At 32.7% G+C, this 22,119-nt stretch overlaps 2 protein-coding genes across 11 annotated transcripts in view; both read left to right on the forward strand.

Moving 5' to 3' along the window:
• The window catches only part of LOC127861221 (uncharacterized), a 361,489-nt gene that overhangs the window by 222,277 nt on the left and 117,093 nt on the right, over window positions 1–22,119 (forward strand). The window lies entirely within an intron of this gene.
• Window positions 1–22,119, forward strand: part of LOC127861226 (uncharacterized) — a 51,668-nt gene that overhangs the window by 16,938 nt on the left and 12,611 nt on the right. For 2 of the 3 annotated variants that reach the window (XM_052399640.1, XM_052399642.1), the window contains exons 5-12: window positions 902–997; window positions 2,289–2,411; window positions 3,980–4,093; window positions 4,317–4,344; window positions 4,498–4,532; window positions 4,795–4,880; window positions 5,549–5,819; window positions 6,754–9,399. In XM_052399640.1, the coding sequence (XP_052255600.1) occupies window positions 902–997; window positions 2,289–2,411; window positions 3,980–4,093; window positions 4,317–4,344; window positions 4,498–4,532; window positions 4,795–4,880; window positions 5,549–5,818 (752 nt within the window). In that variant the 3' untranslated portion in view covers window position 5,819; window positions 6,754–9,399. Of the gene's footprint in view, window positions 1–901; window positions 998–2,288; window positions 2,412–3,979; window positions 4,094–4,316; window positions 4,345–4,497; window positions 4,533–4,794; window positions 4,881–5,548; window positions 5,820–6,753; window positions 9,400–22,119 lie in introns of those variants that run through there. The other variant, XM_052399641.1, reaches the window with a different exon arrangement.

The raw sequence follows: 22,119 nt of genomic DNA on the forward strand, positions 1-22,119 counted from the left end.
AAAGCATTTTAGAAGACTTCTTTTATGGATTAAGTTTATCACTAGATTTAACCAATTATTTTGATGTTGCACATGTTTAAAATGTTTATAATCTGTATACGCTTAAAAGAATAAATTAAAACACCTCGAATGAACTGTTACCAAATACAAATTAATAGTAAAAAGTAAGATTTTGAATCTATAAATGCTATGTTAGAATAAATAGACGGACTTTATATTGTGGCAGAATTTAAGACAATACATAAATTAATTCCGAGCACTTATTTACGATGAGGCATTTGGCTAAATTGGCCCGTATTCGCTGAAAGTCTGTGTATAGAAGGAAGGTCGTGAAATTCACATTAAATACTTATACTATTCAATTTATACATATACAACACTTAAAACGAACCTTTTCATGTGTTGATAAATTGAAAAAAACAACAATTAGATTCGCAGATTTTCGTTGCAGTTATGATATGTGCGAGGACACAGTAATACTTAACATTTACCATACTATAAAATGTTCATTATATACATCTTTTGACGAGTTTAAAACATGAAAATAATAAAACGTTCCGAGCGCGAAACTATTGAATCATTTGAAGAGTTCTGTTGTTTTTGTTCTCTTCTGTGACACTTCGAGGATTGCTTATATAAAGTATAAAATGCACAACTAACTGTATGAGCACTGATGACCGAGTGGTTAAATATAAGACTTAAGTGCCAAGGGTCAGTGATTTGAGCCTATTTGAGGATCAATTTTTTTTTTAATTTTAGTATTGTTTTTTTTATGAATCTATTTAGTTCCAATGTTTAAATTTATCGATTTAAACATTAAATGACAAACTTCAATACATGGCAAAATCTGTGACAATGTCTCTTTAAGCTATATTGTTTCTATTGTTACTTTGTTTGCTAGCGGAAGACTTCATAGTGCAGTGTTTAATGCTCAACCATCATGGCGAGTTACGAAAAGACAGCTGTGCAAAAAGCTATTCGTCCGTCTGCGTAAACGGTAAGTAGAAATAACTCGCAACGTTCGATTAAAAGTTGTCTATCGAATAAACAACAACGATTTTCAATTTGAATGATAACACACTTGTGATGTCGGTCGATGATTATCCATAAACACAACGATGTGATTCACGTTGTTCGTAGTAACTCGTGTCATTTCACTTGTTTGTACCGAATGAATTATTTCTTATTAAAACCAATAATATTTTAATTGTATTTTTTTCCAATCTGTAAACGATTCCTTTTGAGGTATGCTTGCAAAAAAACAATGACTCACAAGAAACATTCAAATACTTGCTACGCGATATGTATTGTTATAAACACTTCTCATGTTATCGTTGATTGCATTATTGTGTTATTGATAGCGGAAGACCTGACTGTGAATTGTTTTCAGCTCAAACAAAAATACGATTTGCGAAAAGACAACTGTACATAAAATAGTCATTCATTTATGAAAATGGTAAAAAGAAATAACCAATTATAATCTATTGATCTTTGTTTTTCGGTGGATACACGGCGCTTTAAAGTTTAGGTGATCGTGATTATAACTATGACTTTGGCAATGATGATAAAAATGATAATGGCGATGATTATGGTGTTGATTAATTTTAATATTAGTTATTATTATTATTATTAGTGGTATTATTATTATTATTATTATTATTATTATTATTATTATTATTATTATTATCAACATGTTTAAAATGATTATGATTATGATGAAAATAGCAATTATAGGGTTCAAATATTCTAAAGCGCACACATTCATGGCCATGCATTAGATAGACAATATGATGTTAGTGAAAACGATGCATCGACTTTTATTTTGGTTATGAAATTAAATTACTCTAATGCAACTAGTTTGGTCAATGCTTTCTGATTCTATTTCACGATATTTTGTGTGTATTGTTAACTTTTAACATGTTTTATTGTAAGGCGTTAACATTTTGTTTGTTTCCACTAGCCAATTATGATCTTTTTGTGTGATTACTCTGAACGTTTTTTGTTATATCATGTTAAGTTTTCGATCGTTTTGCTACACCCGATAGAATTGCTTATTTATTGTCAACATGAAGAAATATTATCGCTGATATCTTTCGAAGATTCATGTCATAAAACATTCTTATCAAAGTTAAAAAACAACTCGTGTTTAAGAACATTGTTGACGACAAAAAAAGTTTGGTTATTGAACCTTCCTTATTTTTGCGATGTAAATGGAATCAAACTACATTTAGGGTTTTAGTCTATCGAAAAATATGTTTCATGCTTGAATTGTTTGTTCACCCCTTCAGCAACTGTTCACGACACTATATCGTACATCGGACAAGATTCGTTGGTGCAAAACTACGATCCGACGTCATCTAGCACACCCGTGGCATCATCCGCGGTTACTTCAGAGTTTGTGACGTCACAAGGTACGTCTAAATCTTACATTGGCGTTGTTTCAACAACTAGCTCACCAAACACCACGTTTTATTTGGACGTTTCAACCAGCGACCCTAACAGTAAATACCGTAAGATTTCTTTAGGCGGATTTAGTCATTCATACCCCCTCCAAAACCCTTAGGCCATACCCCAATAACAAGTTCTATAATAAATAAATCTGTACTTATTAAAACAGTTAACACGAAATACGAACTAAAGGCAATGCATTCTATTTTGTATTTTTATTGTTTTATATTTATTTTGGTCAAATGTCCATATATTTAATAGACAGTTTATTTTAATTTGGTGTCGTAAACACTTATAAAGTCTATAGACGATATAGTTTATGCATTATGTAGATATAAAATGAATATTTATTCAGAACATATCATTTCATGCACCGTTGCTTCTTTAAGCACATGAAGTGCTTATGGTTTGACTTAAGGATATTGCGATATCCGTCCTACACCACTGTGTGCGTGCATGTTGGCGTCCATTTTTTTGCTCATTTAACGACATTTGCTCTTCAACCGATGAGCAGATTTGAACGAAACTTCACCGTTGTAATCAAAAGGCGACATCCTGTCACATTAATCAAAATCATTCCGGTCTGCTAGGTATGTAGGTACCGGAGCTAAACAATATTTTTATAATTAAACTTTAAAGGCTCAGGGATACAATTTTTAGTGTTCAACAATACGGATTGTTCAATTTATATCCATCGGGTGTAACAAAGTCTTCCCAAGGGACAACCCTAATATATATAATCGTATATATAAAAAAAGTTACTATAAAGTACGTTCCACTGAAACCCTAAAGCTCGGATGTTTTAAATTTGAATGTAACACGGTCAAGTGAAACTCTGGAAATATTGTTCTTATAATGCCGATGGAATTGAAACTGGCTCCGAATGTCACATCATTATTATTAAGTAATGTAGTAAATATCTTTAACAATTGCCTTTAAAACCGCAAAAATCAGTGGTTTAGTAGTTGTTCTTCAACATCGAGTTGTGGACTTCTACTATCTTTTGATATCATGTATCTTTTGATATTGTTCAACATCGTCTTATGGACTTCTACTATCTTTTGATATCATGCCCAAAGGGTCTCTACAAAATATATTTTAACCGCGCCCCTGTGACTAAAACTGAAAACGCGAATTATTGTCATAGATTTTTGGGAAGGTTTTTTTGCAAATGAACCATATCTTTACCATCTGACTCATCGGGCGTGGCCAGGTTTCACCCCACACGTTGTTGATAGAAAGTATACATCATACTCCTGAATTACTTTCTATCGAAAAAACGTTTCTGTCGACCAGAATTTCCAATTGGAACGTATATTATTAGTAGATGACGTTTTTGTGGTATTTACACCTAATTAAATTGTTAAAATGTATGTAACATAGATATGTACGCATATCCAGAACAAGAGGAATCAACGGTTTGTCTTTCACAAAATTGCATTCGTTTTGCATTAAATAACACACATATATATATGTATACGAATATATTCAAAATTGACATATCCAATACGTTAAAATATTTATGTAATAGCCGAAGAAGAGGCAGAGGCGTCGTCTATTGTTACAGGGGTTGTATCAGCGCTTAGCTCATGTGTGGTCGTACTGATCTTCATCATCGCTGGTATGTGCATCAAGAGGAAACAAGGTTAGTAACATTTCATACTTGTTTATATGCAGATCTTTTACTAAAAATATCTTATAAAACATGCTGCCAACACAATATGATTCGATGGGATAAACTATTTTAATTTACAAAGAGACTTCTTCATTACAAAGAATCCTTATAATTAATATGTTTAATGATGTTCAAACTATGTATGTTATTTCGTTTGGTCTAGTAACGACACATGTTTTTTCTCCAAATACAGGGAACAACACTAGAATTATCTTTCAACAGTAAGTATATGCGTATTATACGTATTATAAATATTCCATTTAGCAACATTTAGACTTTTAATTTAATAAGTCTCACAATAAACTGGTTTAAATTATTTGAAATCAACTTTATTAATACCATTGTGCATATCAAATGATATTGTTTCTTTTCAGGAACGAGCTTGTACAGCCCTCGATAGTTCCGCAGGGTGTGTTTTTTTATATAATTTCATTTATACTGTATATGCTGTAAACAGAAACAAAGACGGCATGTCTTAAATACATAATACTAAAACGTTATGTATGTCCGTATTTTGCAGTAATGTGCAGTTTATTCGCATACAAAACACGAAATAAATCCAACTGTATTCACACTGTTTTTAGATACACCAAACGTATTAACACGTGTAACGTGTTGTAAACTGTTTAAGGCATTCACAATCATTGTAGTAGATTGTTGTCTGTTTGCAGAAGTTAATGACGACAACAGCGTTCATGTTGATGTAATTTCCGACAATATAGCGGGACGTGAGGCAACACCGTACACCTCGCTCCAGGTTTGTTGAGATTCTTCTAGTTTGATGGCTTTATGTAAGAATGTACCTATGGCGCCATTCAAGTTTGATACAATACATGTCTGGTTGAATATTTGAACTGCAAATGTCACGAATAACTGAAGATGATATTTGACCTAGACAGACAGAAATTGCAACCACAAGTTGATTTGATCTTTCTTTTATTAACAAATGTATATTATAACTACAAATATTGAACATGTCACGCCCGGTAACCGGGTTTGACCCTTGTTATGATAAATGCATTTGCTCGTAATTCAAAGCAGTGCTTCATCTAATCACGCTTCTGTATTAATGTTTGTTTCGATCGCTGCTTAATACCGCAGTTGAATGTATCATAACATTACAGCTAAAGCAATGTTTTACAACAATGTGAAAAGCAATCAATTTTAAACTTACAAACATACAGTTGTAACTTAGCTTGAGAAATGTATGCTGTGTAATCTGTTTTCAGCCTCAACTGATTCAATTGCTGTGACAAAGGCATCTTAGCAAGTTGTAGTCAATTTATTTGTTGTGTTTTGTTTTTGTTACTATTATGTGTGGTTCAGGCAAATTATAATTTGCCATGAATAGGTGAACAAAATGTTTCCTCTAGTGGCGCCTCTGGAGTATTAATATTCCGATACTTCCTTTGAATTAATCCACAGATGACAGAAAAGCATCTGTACACTGCCTTGGTGGGACCCAGCTTCATGTCAACAGAAACGTCTTTTGTAATTGGTCGAATAGCCAATAGGGACTTTCACGTTGAGACACAGTTTGAAATGTCAGAACGACAAGAGAACAATTACGACGAACCTGAAAATGACGGTCCAGGGGACACAAACTACGATGATGTCGAAGTGTTGGAAAAAGACATACCAGGACAGACAAACACCGAATCCGAGGCCACAACGTCGTATTCGTTTGTTAAATAAGGTACACATTTAATCAATTCTTCCAAACAGGCATAAATTGTTTTTAGTTAAAGCTTAAACTATGTAGGAATAATATTTTGAAATGCACAACACCAAATTAAACATATATTTGAAAATATCAAAATATATAAGGCAATTTGATTCTAAACAATATTTTTAAACTCGTTCACAAAGTTTGTAACTACAGTTCAATTTCCCCAGACGTGTTTAATGTAGAGTGCGTGCAACCAGCAGCTCGGATAGCTCAATTGTTGTATCGTCACTGTTGGGTCCCGGCGTTAAGTAGATAGAAAGCGCATCGGAATAGTCAATTGTTATATTTCATTTAATAATAATTAAATGATTACATATTGCGAACGCTTTGACACTGCGTATAAATTGTTTTTAGACTTGGTGTTTAAATTTGTAGTTTATGCAGCTTCTTTCTACCAGTAAAATGAAACATTTATTTTTAAATTGTAATCAATAATATTTACCCCATCTAGTTAAAAAAATAAATGGTACATACAAACTATTTTGGTTCAAGCATATGATTTATATTTATTCTTTCCAAACGTGTATGTAGAACGAATGACGTGTGTAACAAGTAAAACCGGTTTAAACCCCCAATGTTTTGCATAGACCGTTCCAAGACGGTGTCCCCAGCTTTATTCTTCTATGTGTGTATGTTGTTTTGTATTGTGCTGTTTCGTACTGTTCTGGCAATCGGTCACTTGCCTTAAATAAAGGACCAACCGATTGTTTCTTATGAGAATGCAATACTGCTCCAGAAGCTGGAGTTTAACTTCTTTATATTTCATCGCATGCAACGATCTAATTTTTCGTTTTCAAATATGATGAACTACTAATGTGTACTCATGTATCGGTATAATCATGACCACATGACATGTTTTATAGCTGGTTCAGTATCACATAACGTTTTGTTTTCGTGATAGGTTGGAACGAACTACGCTAAGAAAGGTCAAACTTACCCGGATGTAATCCAGCGCAGCTCATTCCCGATTACGGTGACTCATCCTCTTAAGATTCGACCCCCTCAATCCCTAAAAACAAATTGCATCTGAAATCGATCACATAACGAAAATACGACACACACACGCATTGGCAAAATGATAACGCAGGTTTGAATAGTCGTGATATTTATGCTACACACTACCTACTCCTACGTTAAAAATTAACTTAGAAACAAAAATGGAAATGAGTATAGTGTACTAAGAATTTAATTTCGAATTAAACGTCGACAAATTAAAAAAAAATGTTTTAGCAACTTGTGTGAAATAACTATGTAAATATGTGAACAATGTAACTTAAAAACACAAATTCCATGTAATAATGTACGTGAATTATGATATAACAAACGTGTTGAGCTATTAAAATCATACAAATTGTAATTTTCTAATTGGTGTAGTTGTGTTTTTTGTTTTGTTTTTTTCCTTTGTTTTTCCCTCATCAAATTATCCTAAATAGTTAATTGTTGCATATACAAACCTTTAGTATGTGTTTTGTAAATATAACTAAAAGATATCTTTGGGTTTATTTTCTAATACAGATTTCTTTGTATTGTAGTGTCACTGCCATGTTTCACCCTAAACATCATAATAATGTAAATAATAAATACACATTTTGAAACAGGCATTATACGAAAATGGTATATTATTCATTTCCTTGATCATGTAAAACCTTTTTTTTACCTAAAATATTTACTTCATTAATATATGTGATATGTAACATGTATAAATCATTATTAGTCAGTCATATAATGTGTGTGTTTTGTAAATATTCAAAATATATATATGTTTGTTTTCATTTCCTCATACTTATTTTTGTATTGTATTTTAATAGCCAAGTTCCTCCTGAAACATGATAAAAAAGTAAATAAAATAAAAATTCTGAAACGAGCATTATACGTAAATGCTATATTATTTATTCACTTGACCATGTTATCTTAAATACTTACTCCATCAATACATGTGATATATAACCTATATTAATTATTATTAGCCGGGTATATAATGTATGTGTTATGTGTATATTGAAAGCATGGGAAAATATTGCCTTTTGTTCCTCACATAAGATCTATCTATCTTTCATGCTGTCGACAACAAACAACTTTCCGACTTAGTTCATACTATGATTAAGATCAGTTGAAACTTAGACAAAGACCATATAATGTAGTGTCTAAAATAGGGGAAAATACAGGTTTCCTCCGTGCATATAAACATTAGCTTGTATGTACGCTTATTTTATAACTACAATAAAGTTGGAAAATTAAAACTATTTTACTAAGTTTTTTTTTCTAAAATTACTTGGACGGCTTTGATTTCAAGTAATCAGCACCGTTTATAATGTAATCGAGAAGCATTTTGACAAAAAAATAGGTAAGGCTTTCGAAACTTTTAACATTGAAATTATTATCATAATTGAGAAATACGTCAACGCTATTGTATTACTTCTTCTTTAATTAAAGATCCACTAGATTAGTAAACTATCCTTATTTTATCTGTTTACTAGTTTGGTGCATGCACATTTTAATCAAGATTTCGTTTCTGTTGTTAGTTTTAATTTGTTAAATACTATTAATGATTTTTCACCTGCAATTGCAAATTAGATTGTTACTATTTATTTTGAAATTATAAACGTTTAACCTTAAATACCTACAAAGACTATTTCAATACTTTGCGTATTTGTTGTTCACAGATTCCAACAATGAAAATATCATAGTTATAATAACGATCTAATGGACACTGCAATAGAACATTATATACACACTAAGTGCATTCTTTTTAATTATTTTTTTATATTATTTGTTGAATTTGAATTATTGTCACATCTTAATATCATTTTACAGACATTGTGTTTTTGTCATCCAATGATTAGTTAACAAGAAACATTTTATTTATTGTCTTATAAATAAAGTCACAAGTTTTGTGTATTTGTGTAATGTCATTTTTAACGTTGTCCAGATTTGGCAAATTGTAATTTGCACCACAGTTCTAGTTTAGTCCCTATAATACTTAATTTATCTATGTTCTGTCTGATTGCACTGGTCGAAATCCAGTAGTTTTATCGTCAAATGTTACCATTGGAGTTCATTTCGTTTGATCTTTATCGCTTTTTGGAATTTCGAAAGGTTTACTAAAAATTATTTATGAAGCTTCGGAGGTCATAAAAATGTTTTTGAAAAAAGAAAAAAAATACCCATATTAAGAACAAATTATTCATTAACTCCCAAGCCAGTCGTCCTCACGGTTATGCTTAAAAGAATAATTTTGTCCAACACAAAGACCAAACGCTAAAAAATAACAATAAACACAAACTTTATATTAAGTAATCTTACACGTCAGCATGATTACGTCCCACATGTGTATATGAGTATAATTAAGTAATGCTTATTATCCAGGTGTCTGTTGATTTATAATTTAATGAACGTATTTCTGAAAATATGACTATTTAATTGAAGGTTTAACATCAAACATGTATTTTGTTTAGATTACTTTGTTTGCATGTGTTTGTTGTTGTTGTTGATTTCAAAACACTTTGTCAGCGTTATATTCTGTTATGAAAGTAAAAATACAATGTGTCATATGTTATTTCTTTCAATCTTTGATATATACATTTAAAAAAAACATACTTGTGCTGTTTTTGCAATTGGTCACTTGCAAATAAAGGACCAACTAACTGTGTACAATGAGAATTCAATACTGCTCCAGCAGCTGGAGTGTCACTTCTTTATATTGTAAATACAAAAATCTACGGAGGAGATATTTGTTGTAAACAACGAGGAATGTAGCGAACAGGACACGTGTTATGCTTATAATTTTATCATTGTTTCTTTTAATAGAAACGTCCCTTCGCTGCACAAAGGATATATCAACACATTGTGTTAAGCAAGATATGTGAATAACATACTGTGTTAAATGTGTTTACAGGCATACGTATAACCCGACTTTAAATGTCTTTTTACCGGTGATAAATGTTTTCAGTTGGTGTTTAGATCTGTGAAACTTGTAAATACATATATGATATTCTTAATTTATTGTTTTCTTTGGTTTGTGTTTTAAAAATAGATTGTTCTAATTTTTTTTCAAGCTGTAGTTCAATCAACGACAACGTTAGTTTCCGACGTAATTAGTGATGGTACAAACTCTAAGATAATCGCTGATGATTTCACGGGTGTGGATGGTGTCACGGGTGTGCTCGGTAACGTCGGCTCTTAGTTTGGCCTATTCGATTCGTGTCTGCCGTATTGTATAGTGACGTGAACAGTTGCTGTAAGGGTGAACGAACAAATTGAACATTATATTCGCTGATCTTCATCAACAAAAACAACAACAACATGATTATCATCTTATGCCCATTCTTCATCTTCAAAATCATAAGCATCGAAAGCAGAAACAACAGCAGCAGCATCAGCAGCAAAATAAGCATCACTATCATCATAATCATAATCATAATCAAAATTACACGCATAATCATCTTTGAAATCATTATCACAAAATGCATGACCTATGATTCTAGTCATTAAAAAATCTCCATTCAAAAACGCGGTTAAACTGTAATTCCTATCGAAACTCAAACTCGTTGTGGTTAATTCAATAAACACCGTTTAATCAAACGTTATGAGTTATTTCTACTTTCAGTTAACGCACACGGACGTATAGTTTTTGGTTCAGTTGTCTTTTCGCAACACGCCATGTAGGTTGAGCACAATGAGGTATTCCCCTAGCAAAAAAAAGGGACAATTAAATCAATATAGCTTTAAGGGACCTTTCACTGATCGTGTCATGCATTGAAGTTTGTCATCTAATGCTTAAAATTGATAAATGTTAACATTTGAAATAAATAGCTACAGTAAAAAACCAAGACTAAAATTTAAACAACAAAAAATTCCTCAACTGGGCTCAAACCACTGACCCTTGGAATAAAAGTCTAATATTTAAACCACTCTGCCATTCGTGCTCATACAGTGAGAGGTGTGTTTTATACTTTATTAATCAACGTAGTATCAAACAATATAACGATAACAACTGAACTCTCCAAATGATTCAATCGTTTTGTGTCTGTAACACTTTATTATTTTCATGTTTTTAAATATCAAATCGTCAAATGATATTCATTGTAGACAATTGATAGTTAAGGTTTGGTAAATGTTCAGTTTTACTGTTTCTTCGCAACGATCATAACTGCAACGAAAATGTGCGAATCTGAAACATTTTCTTATAGTTTTTCAATTGACCAAAAATGAAAAGGCCCCTTTTAAGTGGTTAAAACGTAAACATAGAATGGTACAATTATGTGAAGTGCAACTCACGACCTCCATTCTAAACACAGTCTTAGAGCGGTTTATGACAATTTTATTTAAATGCCCCATCGGAAATAAGCGCTCGGAATTTCGTGTACTGTCTTAAGTTATGCCACAATATAAAGGCCTTCTTTCTACTGTAACATCACAATAGAGTTTCAAAAATGACTGCATAACATTGATTGCTTATTTGAAAACAGTTTACTTGCGTTTTCTATATTTATCCGTTATGCCATGATATAGATAAAAACAATCTGTCTTACATGTTCAACATGACGACTGTCAAAATGTCTCCTCAAATGTTCCAAACATAAATTGTCGCATATAATACACATATGTATTAATGTTTTCACATGGGCTCTTTACGTGTACATGTTATAAATTATAACAAATAGTTGGAAACAAAAAAATGTCGAACACACATATTATATAGTAAGTATAGAAATGTACAAGCACTCAAATGAACAAAAGACAAAGAAAAGAAACACCTCACATTTAAAACAGCTTTTAAGGGACATGTGCGCGTTTTGGTCAATTGACAAAATTAAAAGTTAATACTGAACAGTTATCATGCTCTAAAATATCCATTATATGCATCTTTTGACGATTTAAAAACCTGAAAATTATTAACCGTTGCAACGCGAAACGATTGAAATAATTGGGCGAGTTCTGTTGTCGTCGTTATATTTTGTGACACTACGAGGATTGCTTATAAAAAGTATATAATACATCACTAATTGTATTAGCACGGATGGACGATTGGTCGAAGCGTTATACGTTTACTCCAGGAGCCAGTGGTTCGAGCCCAGATAAGGGCTACTTTTTTTCTTTCTTTCATTTAATTCTTGTTTTCTTACTTGAGCTTTTCAGATCCAATGTTTACATTTATCAATATAAAGCATTTAATGACAAACTTCAATATCTGCCAAATTCTGTGAAAAGTACCCTTGAAAGTGATAGGGGAGGTAAATAATCTTTATTGCATGAGGTATTTATTACCCTTAATTTACAAATTCCGATTTTTAAACTACTACTAGTCTTTTTAATTAAAATGATTCTTTCCGAATGTGAAATTTATTGGTAAGCTTTTAACCTCGTGATAATTTTATAACAATATAATGTAATAATGTGATATTTTCGCGCGCTTTTGTCGGGACAAAGGAAATACATGAGGACTTTTTATGCTAGAATTTGTAAACGGCTCGTTAGCATAAAACAATCGAGAGTGTGTTTCGGATAACAAATTATTATTATCATTTAGGAGTTAAACTAATCATTTATATTTGTTTTATATTTACAATGATGTTAATATTAATTTTGATAAAACTCTTTACGCGGCAAAATGTTTTTATAATATTATGCATGAAAAGCACGATTAACAGGAGGATTACACCTGCACCCGATTGTATAAACGCGGGTTAAAGTTACCGCTCGGTAACATTCAAACCTTGGTAAGTTTGCGGTTATTCAGGTATAGTAACCTTCAAGGTAACTCGATTGTATAAACACAATATACCGCAAAGTAACCTAACCGCGCATAGTGGAATTTAACCACCAGTAACTTTAACCAAAACATTCCCACAATGCATTTTCTAATGACGAAATTTTCGCGCGAAGTGTCACGCTTATAAACAGGGACATGTATTTTTTTTATCAAATTCATTTAGAAATGAATTCACAATAAAATATAGTGTAAATTTTAACTATGAGTTTATCAAAATGACCAGGGACAAATTGATAATGATGTCGGGATTTGCATCATTTAGCGGATTCCCTGCCGCTTCCATACTGCAAGAGAGTGCTTACAAAGACGTCTTTTCTTTTAGTTATCCTAGATGTAACATAAAAATTATACATGGTCGTCGTAACATGCTAGACTATTCTTCTAATTTGTCTTATGTTTACAATAAACTTAGTTACTTACTTTCTTGTAAAATAAGGGAATTTACCATAGACAAATAAACATTGTTCAAGTTTAAATATATCTTTGTATGCAGAAATCTGCAAATGCAACCGAGTTCACCAACGGCTATTATTTGTGTCGTGTTCTGAGAAAACTGGGCATAATGCATGTGCGTAAAGTGTCGTCCCAGATTAGCTTGTTAAGTTCGCACAGGCTAATCATGGACGACACTTTCCGTCAAAAATTGAATTTTGCTAAGAAGGGACTTCATATTCACAAAAAATGTCATAAAAGCGGAAAGTGTCGTCCCTGATTAGCCTGTGCGTACTGCACAGGCTAATATGGGACGACACTTTAAGCACATGCATTATGCCCATTTTTCTCAGAACACGACACTTTTGATAAACTGCTCCGGTTCATTTTAACAGCAGTAATGTACATAGAGTACATGAAGTAGCGTGTGACAAAGAAGAAATTTTTATTGAATTCTCATTTCAATATAATGATATGATGGCATAAGGGTCTTTATTTAACTATGCTAAAATAATTATCAAAGACCCTAGATGCAAACTCGTAAATTATTGAATTAAATGGATTATTTATGGATTTTAAAGGATTAGTAAAGGTTAGATACTAGTTCGAACGTGGTTTGTTTTTTGTTTGTACTTTTGTTGTTCCCTATTCTCGGAGAAATGATTTTAACATGGGCGCCAACATTGATGCATCGGATCATACACGGCATACCCATAACAGCATATAAGAAACACGTTCTGTGCGTCCTTAAATTCGTCGTCCGAAGTCGTCAATCATATTGCCCTGTAAATTAAGTCAAATAAAGTGTCAGTCGCTGCAATGTGTTGTTTACTCGTCGAAATTGTGAAGGTCGTCGATGGTTAGCTTTTATAATGTCGCGCGCCGCGGCCATTTTGTGTAAGTTACCTCTCGGTTACTTGTACTTACCCACCTAGGGAAGCAGGGTATGTTTTGACTGGGTTTTAACCGATCGGTATAACTAACCAAATTTTATACAAACGCTTACCGACCAGTAACCAATATGATACCGACTTTTAACCGTCGGTATGTGGTTAACCGCCGGTTTAGCTGTTTATACAATCGCGTGCTGGTTGCTATTATCGGTCTCTTAAGTAACTGGCCACGATTTTATCGTGGAGGAGATCACTGTCGGAACCAATTCGTGCGGTAGGTATTACAAAGCCATAAAACTGCAATAAACCAATTAAATTATCGATTGATAGTGTTACGGGAGTTATTTACACATAACTAACAACTGTTCCCATCTTAAGCGCATTGGGGCCATACAACGAGCATTGTGTAAACAACGAATCATGAGAATGATTCTTTTTCATTGACTTGATTCTGAAGATGATGATGATGATGATGATGATGATGATGATGATGATGATGATGATGATGATGATGATGATGATGATGATGATGATGATGATGATGATGATGATGATGATGATAATAAGAAAGATGAATATAATAGTTTTGTGAATTAAACTGTTGTTTTATAGCTGATTTTAGAAAGGAAAAAATACAATTATGTTTAAGTCCATACATTGTTTAGTACATGTACAAATATTTACCATTTAGTTTATATGTTCATACAAAAATTGAACAGTTCGCCATGCACTCATCAACTCCAGACTCCCTATGACCCAAACCCCTCTTAAGAGGCCACCCCGATTAAGCAGCCAATTTGGCCGTCTCCCTTGACTGGTTGCTTAAGAGGGGTTGGACTTATATTCAGCATCACTACCCAAATAAAGTATTGAGTTGTTTCCGGTAGAAAGTATCGTGCTGTTTTCCGTAGAAAATAATGTGTTGTTCCCTGTGGAAAGAATTGTATTGTTGGAGACTCTAGGTTATATACTGATGTCATCATTCGTTTCCTGATTGCGTGGTGTGCTTTCTACTGACGTTGAGGAAAGCGTAAATGTCAAAGACGCTCTATAAATATAGTGCGTGACTCTTGTCCGAAGTGCGACATTATGTTATGAACTGATTTGATTCCTTGGTTATGTTGATGAAAACAAAAGTGTAATTAGGATGTTCGGTGAAACAAAAACGCTTCACAAAAAGCGTTAATGAACATGAACGAAAAGACAATGTCCAAAATAGTTTACCCATGTAAACAAATAGTGTAACGCACAGTACAAATTGTATTGTATCATACCATTAAATAATTTGCGTGCAAGCCACATGCTAAGTCAAACCATTCAAGATAAATATTCACCCAAAACGTGCAAGATACATGTTTAGACACACCGTGTAAGACCTATGTAAGGCAAATCGTACAAGATACATGTTCAGCCAGACCGGGCAATACTCGCGTTCAGCAAACCTGTGCAAGAAACATTCTTAGACAAACCGTGTAAGATAATTGTGAATTACATCATGTGAATGTGAACAAGTACATTTTACGAACAATACAACCCAAAAGTAATATAAGTCCTTGGAATATAGATCGTTTATGGTAAACTCAGATAAAAACGTTTATGTCTCAATACTTTTTGAACGCTGTATTTCATCTATATTTAGATCTATAGAAGCATGTTAAGTGGAATACATTTACCGTTTATGCATCTCGTTCTTGCTTTGTTGTGACGCACAAGTTGGAAAAAGTTAAAAGTTCGCCCTGTAACGTACAACGAGAAATGGGTAAAGCGCATCAAGCAGTACATACACACTATCAATTAATATATCTATATGCGAATATACTGATATGTGAAACCGTTTAACTCTGGTTTGTTTTGGAGAAGTGGACATGCCTGTGAATAAAATCATATAACAGCATGCATACGTCCATACAAGATCAGATTCATACATGTTTTTTTTTCGATTCAAATCGTACTTTCATTAACCCGTGGTCATAGTTCAACGACCGCGATCGAACTCAAATAGCACAACAGTAACAGTATATATGTGTTCGCTATGCTTAATATAAACGAACTTAAAATAAAACTAGTACTGTCACATTTCAATAACATATTTAAATGCACCATGTTTAAGCAGCAAATACTTGCTATTAACTTTTTTTACTTAAGTAAAAAAGCATGCTCGTAGATTTGATAAAAAAACATTGGTGACTATATTTATTTGTAAAATCAAAGAAAAAATCTCAATATTGTGTATTCATGCGTTAGAAATAAAGGACGTACTGCTAGTTCGTTTTGGTACATTGCAGAGTAAATTTCACTTACTGTATCTCGCACTTGTATTTTATCTAACGTTTATTTGTACTTTAAAGCCATAGAGCAACACGGATATGGGGTATTGAGGTCAGGTCGGTCGCGATCCATCCACATCGGCCAGCTGAGCATGGTCTGGTTGCGACGATAACATTTCCTGTGCCAGCTATACCTGTCTCTCCTTACGACAGCGTGTGTTTCCGCACATTTGCTTGATGCATTATTAAGAGGAATACATGATCATATATTATATGATAATGATATATTACTACTAATACAACAATAATAAAATAAATATACTATGATGTATCCCATTATGATTTAATAACATATTATAAAGAGAAGGACAGTACATAATAGCCAAAACAATAGCAATACACGTAATACTTTTATTCACAAAAAAGTAAAATCCTTTATTTAGAATTGTATTTTATTGTGGCATTAAAACAAATTGTTGGCAGCATTTATTAAATAACGCAACTATAACATATCAACGAATCGGATACAATGCTAACGAATGCATAGCTCTAAATTTTATAAGGAAAAATACCAACACACTATTAAAAATATTGCTGTCTGAGTAAAAGGTCTTCATCGTCAGATCGAATAATATAGCAAAATATATGTCAACAAATATTCTTCCAGTTTCGTTAAACATAATCGTTTAACTTTTTCTTAGATCTGCAAAATGAACAGAAATATGAAACTACAATCTGCCTTTTTCCTCATAAGCTTAAGAGGTGCGAATGAAATGAATAATGTACCGGAAATTAATGGTTTTCTAAAGCCAAGTATATGTGATTATTGTTTTTAAATTATGAGCAATTGTCACTCTAAGAATAGCGAGGACCTATGTAGTCGTTCAAAAATCGATATTTTTGTTCTTTGACTCAATACCAAATAAGTGAATTCATATAAACATAATCTGCATGTGTATTAATCATTTTTATAACATAAGCATAAAGGAAATATATTGGTATGAAAACTGTTCTTATTTATCAGTCAATATAAACCGAATGTCATTTTGAACATGCTTTAAATACCAGCATACAGGACATAGATCCGTATCATTGTTGCATTAAATATATTTTAAGTTCCTTTATTTTAAGTAAATACTTTGTCGCACACTGTATTTCATAATTGTACCGTTGCGATGTCAGTTAGCAGGGGAGTCGGCAGCAAATTTACATTGAGGTGGTGGAGGGGGTGGGTATGGGAAGGGGTATTTTTTCAAATTTAACTTCAAATGACGCATTTTGGTCCGTTTTTTATGCTTAATACTTGACCTTATGCACGCTTATTGTGACCGACAGACAGACGATGGAGAAGTAATCACTATATGTCGCAGCTACTTTGTAGCAGGCGACACAACAATAGGGATCATGTAACGTTAATACTGATTAAAATAATATAATGCTAATACAAGTCAAATTAAGATGCTAGTTTTAAGTTCTGTTTGATGTATTTTTATACATGTATGTACCGTATGAATATTACCATATCACAGGACAATCAAATGTGAACGGTATCTTAATCAATTATAGTAATTTGCCTATATAGTTGTTTTTTTTGTATTTTCACACTGGCCGGCAACCGTACAGTTACAACAAGGTCATTTTTACGTTGAATACTGAACACTGTCCGGCAACCAAATAGGTACCACAAGTTCATCACACTTAAAATTTTCCGTGTTTCCTTGGTCAAATTCATTTGCGACTTGGCGTAAGTCCATATTGTCAGTTTCTTCCCGTTGAACGTGCATGATCATCAGATAGGTAAGGCGTTCCTGTGGCATAGTTGATCGTACGTAAGATTTTAAAACATTGGTAAAAACATTAATTAAAATAAGTTTTTTAGAAATATCGATTTACTTTTAGGTATTACAATTAATTCAGGTATCTTGAGGTATCTTTAATTTTGTGATAAGTAAGGAATTTCGGATATCGGCACATTTGTTTCATGTTATACTTCCTTTATATTCATGAAAAGAAGCAAAAGCTTAGATCATACAGACACTTAAAGATTCACAGGTTTAAATACTCAAGAATAAAGGGATTATCGTTATAAAAGAGACCGATCAATTAACAACATAATTGGCACGTACATTACCTCGGGCGGATTATGACAAAACGCGTGATTGCCTTGCTTCGTGATAAAGATATGTTCAAATATACTGGTATTAAAATGAAAAAAAATGAAAAAAAGATCTTTGCCGAAATTTCAGGTTTGCCGAACATATTGGGGCGGCGACCGCCGCCCCTGCCGCCCCTGCCGCCCCAGCTGAGGCGCCACTGGTTAGTAGCAATGGCAGATAATATTTATTCCCGTACATGGACTAGACTTTTCTTCTCATAAGTCGTGCTCATTATTAATGCCTTTTTCTGTTCCAGTCATTATTTCAGATAACGAAAAACACAGTTGTTCAATATATATTTTCCGTACGCCTCTTCACGCGCGCAAGAACAATAACGAGGAAAATTGCCTACGCACAGAATCAAAACTCATCCAAGATTCATGTCCGGTGATAGTTCCCGTCGAGTTCATGTTAGATTTGATTCATAGTATTAGTCATTTCCATTTAACAAGCATGCACACCAACATGTCGAGTTTTATGTCGCCTTAACTAAGAACGTATCACCATTCTTAATGATACGATATCACTAATAATAACACTTACGGCCGTACGTTATGTTATATTTTTTATAAATATTAACTTTATTTTATAATTACCGGAATTACTCTTATATATTTTCTATGAGAATAACAGCTTACTGAAAAAGCCCTATAATAGCTTTGATAATCGCAAACGTATTTGCCAATATCGACCGGATTTTTTTTAATGAGCTAAATGTATCAATCAAAACACAATGTAACCTAAAGAGTTTTCAACAGCTTTCGAGCTTGCCTGGGTTACTTTATTCACGATATCTCTTAGCAAATACATTGGAAGGTATTGTTCGTTTGTTCTTACTATTCACCTGGAAAACTGTTCTTTTCAACTAATACCGGATATGTATTTACTTATTTATATTTATTAATTAATAAATTTACTTATCTATTTATAAATTTAGTTAATAACTTTTAATTACCTGTAAATTTAGTGTCCCCTACCGCTTTCACCGGATGGGACTTACAGTTTGCGCTCTGAAGTTCTTCATATTTGTTCATGAAAGTTGAAACATGGACAGATGGCCATATGGAGATTATGCACGTCATTTCATGGTGTTCCTACGTCAAGAATTATGGTTGCTATGGCAACACATAGACTAGAAATACTGCTGAAAATGGTGGATCATGCACACTTTTCTGGATCCTGCGATAACTTTAAATTGTTTTCATATTTATTCATGAAACTTGAAACATGGATTGATGGCAATATGGACATTATGCACGTCATTTCATTGTATTATCACGTCAAAAATTATTGTTGCTATGGTAACAAATAAAAAAATAATAATTCTGACAATGGTGGAACCGGTAAGGGACATATATTGCTTGGCAATAGTCGTGTTTTAATTATCTATTTATTTATGTATCTACATATTTATGTATGTGTTTTCATTTTGAGATTATTTTATGCCCATTTTTGTACATTAAATCAGATATAAATGAAATTGAAAGTGATGATTAATATAATCATGCCACGCAGCCAAAGCGAGGTTTTCAGTCTTTTTAAAATAAAATATGACATAGGTTGTGTATAGCCTTAGGACCGTACTAGTTGATATTTGCCAATGGCTTTATTCCAGTTGCTGATTTTCAATTCATTGAATTTGTTAGCTTCATGCAAGTTAATGAATACATATTCATTGTTTTTAAACTTGTAATTAACACATAAGCACATAACAAATCAGTAATTACTGTTCAATACAATTAAAACACGATACAAGAACTTAAGGAACACATTGTCTCAGATGTAAATTCAATTGACCAGTGGGCATTGTCCTTCAAACGGGACAGATGAAAGAAAGTTGTAGTTTCAAGTAATTAAATCTCCGAATGCCAAACCACAATGTTTGTTTTATATAAACAGTTAAAACTTTAAGTGGAACATATATTCAAGGAATGTGAACATATTTTGTTATCTGCAAACACTTTATTATTATAAATAGTTATTAACATAAGAGTAACACCTAAGCATTGTTTAAATAAAATTATATAACAATATAACATATGAAGCCATTAAAATAAAAAACAAAAATTGATTATAAGATTAAATGTATGACCATGTAAGCGATACAATGTAACTTCGTAAAAAAACACCCGATTTTTTTTCTGTTTCATCATCACTTTTTTGGTATTCCATATCTAATTTTAAAACTGGATGTAAATTTCGATCATATTTACACAAACTACAGAAAAAAAATATTTCATTAACAAATAAAAATGAAGACTCACGGCATTGAATTCCGTTATAAGATTTAGGAATAACGTGTGTATAGTAAATAGGTAAATAGGTAACTAAACCAAACGTTTAACCCACCTACCGTCATATATATGTGTGCGATGCTAGATTGGCCATTGGCCGTATACTCTTGCAAGAATTAGGACAGCTAAAATAGAGTAAATCAAAACATATATATATTTATATAACCGGCCTATACACAGTTAGTGAAATATTCAACTGGCTTCTCTTGGTGGCGGTAGAAAACGATGTTTTGATATCGGATAACTTAAATGCCTTTTTACATGTTGTTAACAGAACTCCAATCCAAAATTAAAGTTTATATTCAATATAGACTGCTCATGATTCGACATATCAATCAAAGTCAAGTGAATTAGGAAAAAAAGATGAAAATAGTCAATTTTTATGAACATTTGGGGTAAGCAATAATTTGTAAACAAAACTGCTACAATCATATTACACAAATATTATTTAAATGAAAACACTGACTCCAAATGGTACAGCAGTGTAAAAAGCGGTTTAGGAAAACCGATACACCCATCTTGGCGATCATAGCTACATGTAATTTGCTTAAATAACAACGGCAAAAAAAAAACGAAATCCGGCTGCTGATAAAAAATAAATACCTTTATAAAGAACATGGTTACGGATAAACCGGGATTCACGTAAACATTTTTTTAAATGCTAATCTTTTGCGGTTATACCATAATTGTCAATTTGTTGTTCAGGGTGTTTCCATCTTCTTGCCTTATACGATACAGACAAACATACAAAACACAACACAACACTTAACATGAACTATAATATTGCTATGGTACGATCATTTTGTTAGTAATACACGTATACTTACAGTAAGTATCTGTAGAAACAATTGTGTCGTTTGAACCTCTTGTTTTTACACTTGTTTCTTGATGTGTTTTGTGTTGTCTACTGACGTCAACGGAAGCGTTAAGGTCAAATACGGGTCCTAAAGTGGAGTATTCCAATCTTGCCAAAATAATGTAGGTTATTATGTTAGTCCTAACCTTTTCATACAGTCACTCTCTGTAGAAACAATTGTGTCGTTTAAACCTATTGTTGGTACACTGAAGGCATCACTTGTTTCTTGATGTGTTTTGTGTTGTCTATTGACGTCAACGGAAGCGTTAAGGTCAAAGACGGGTCCTACAGTGGAGTACTCCAATCTTGCCCACGTTCTGCAATAATTAAGCCTCTTTCTGGGAGGTCTGGGTTTAAGGCATTTGTGTAAAGTGTCGTCCCAATTTAGTCTGTGCAGTCCACACAGGCTAGTCAGGGACGAAACTTTCCGCGTTCATTGTATTTTTCTTTTGAACATTGTCTCTTCTAAACAAAACTTTAGTAATCGTATTTAGTTGTTTGTTGTTTTGTTGTTATATAACAACTAATCAAAATTATAATTTTAATGCAAGAAAATAAACAACACTCATGGAATTCTGACGTTACGGCATAAAAGCA

Source organism: Dreissena polymorpha, chromosome 15, assembly GCF_020536995.1.
Source record: "Dreissena polymorpha isolate Duluth1 chromosome 15, UMN_Dpol_1.0, whole genome shotgun sequence".
NCBI lineage: Eukaryota > Metazoa > Mollusca > Bivalvia > Myida > Dreissenidae > Dreissena > Dreissena polymorpha.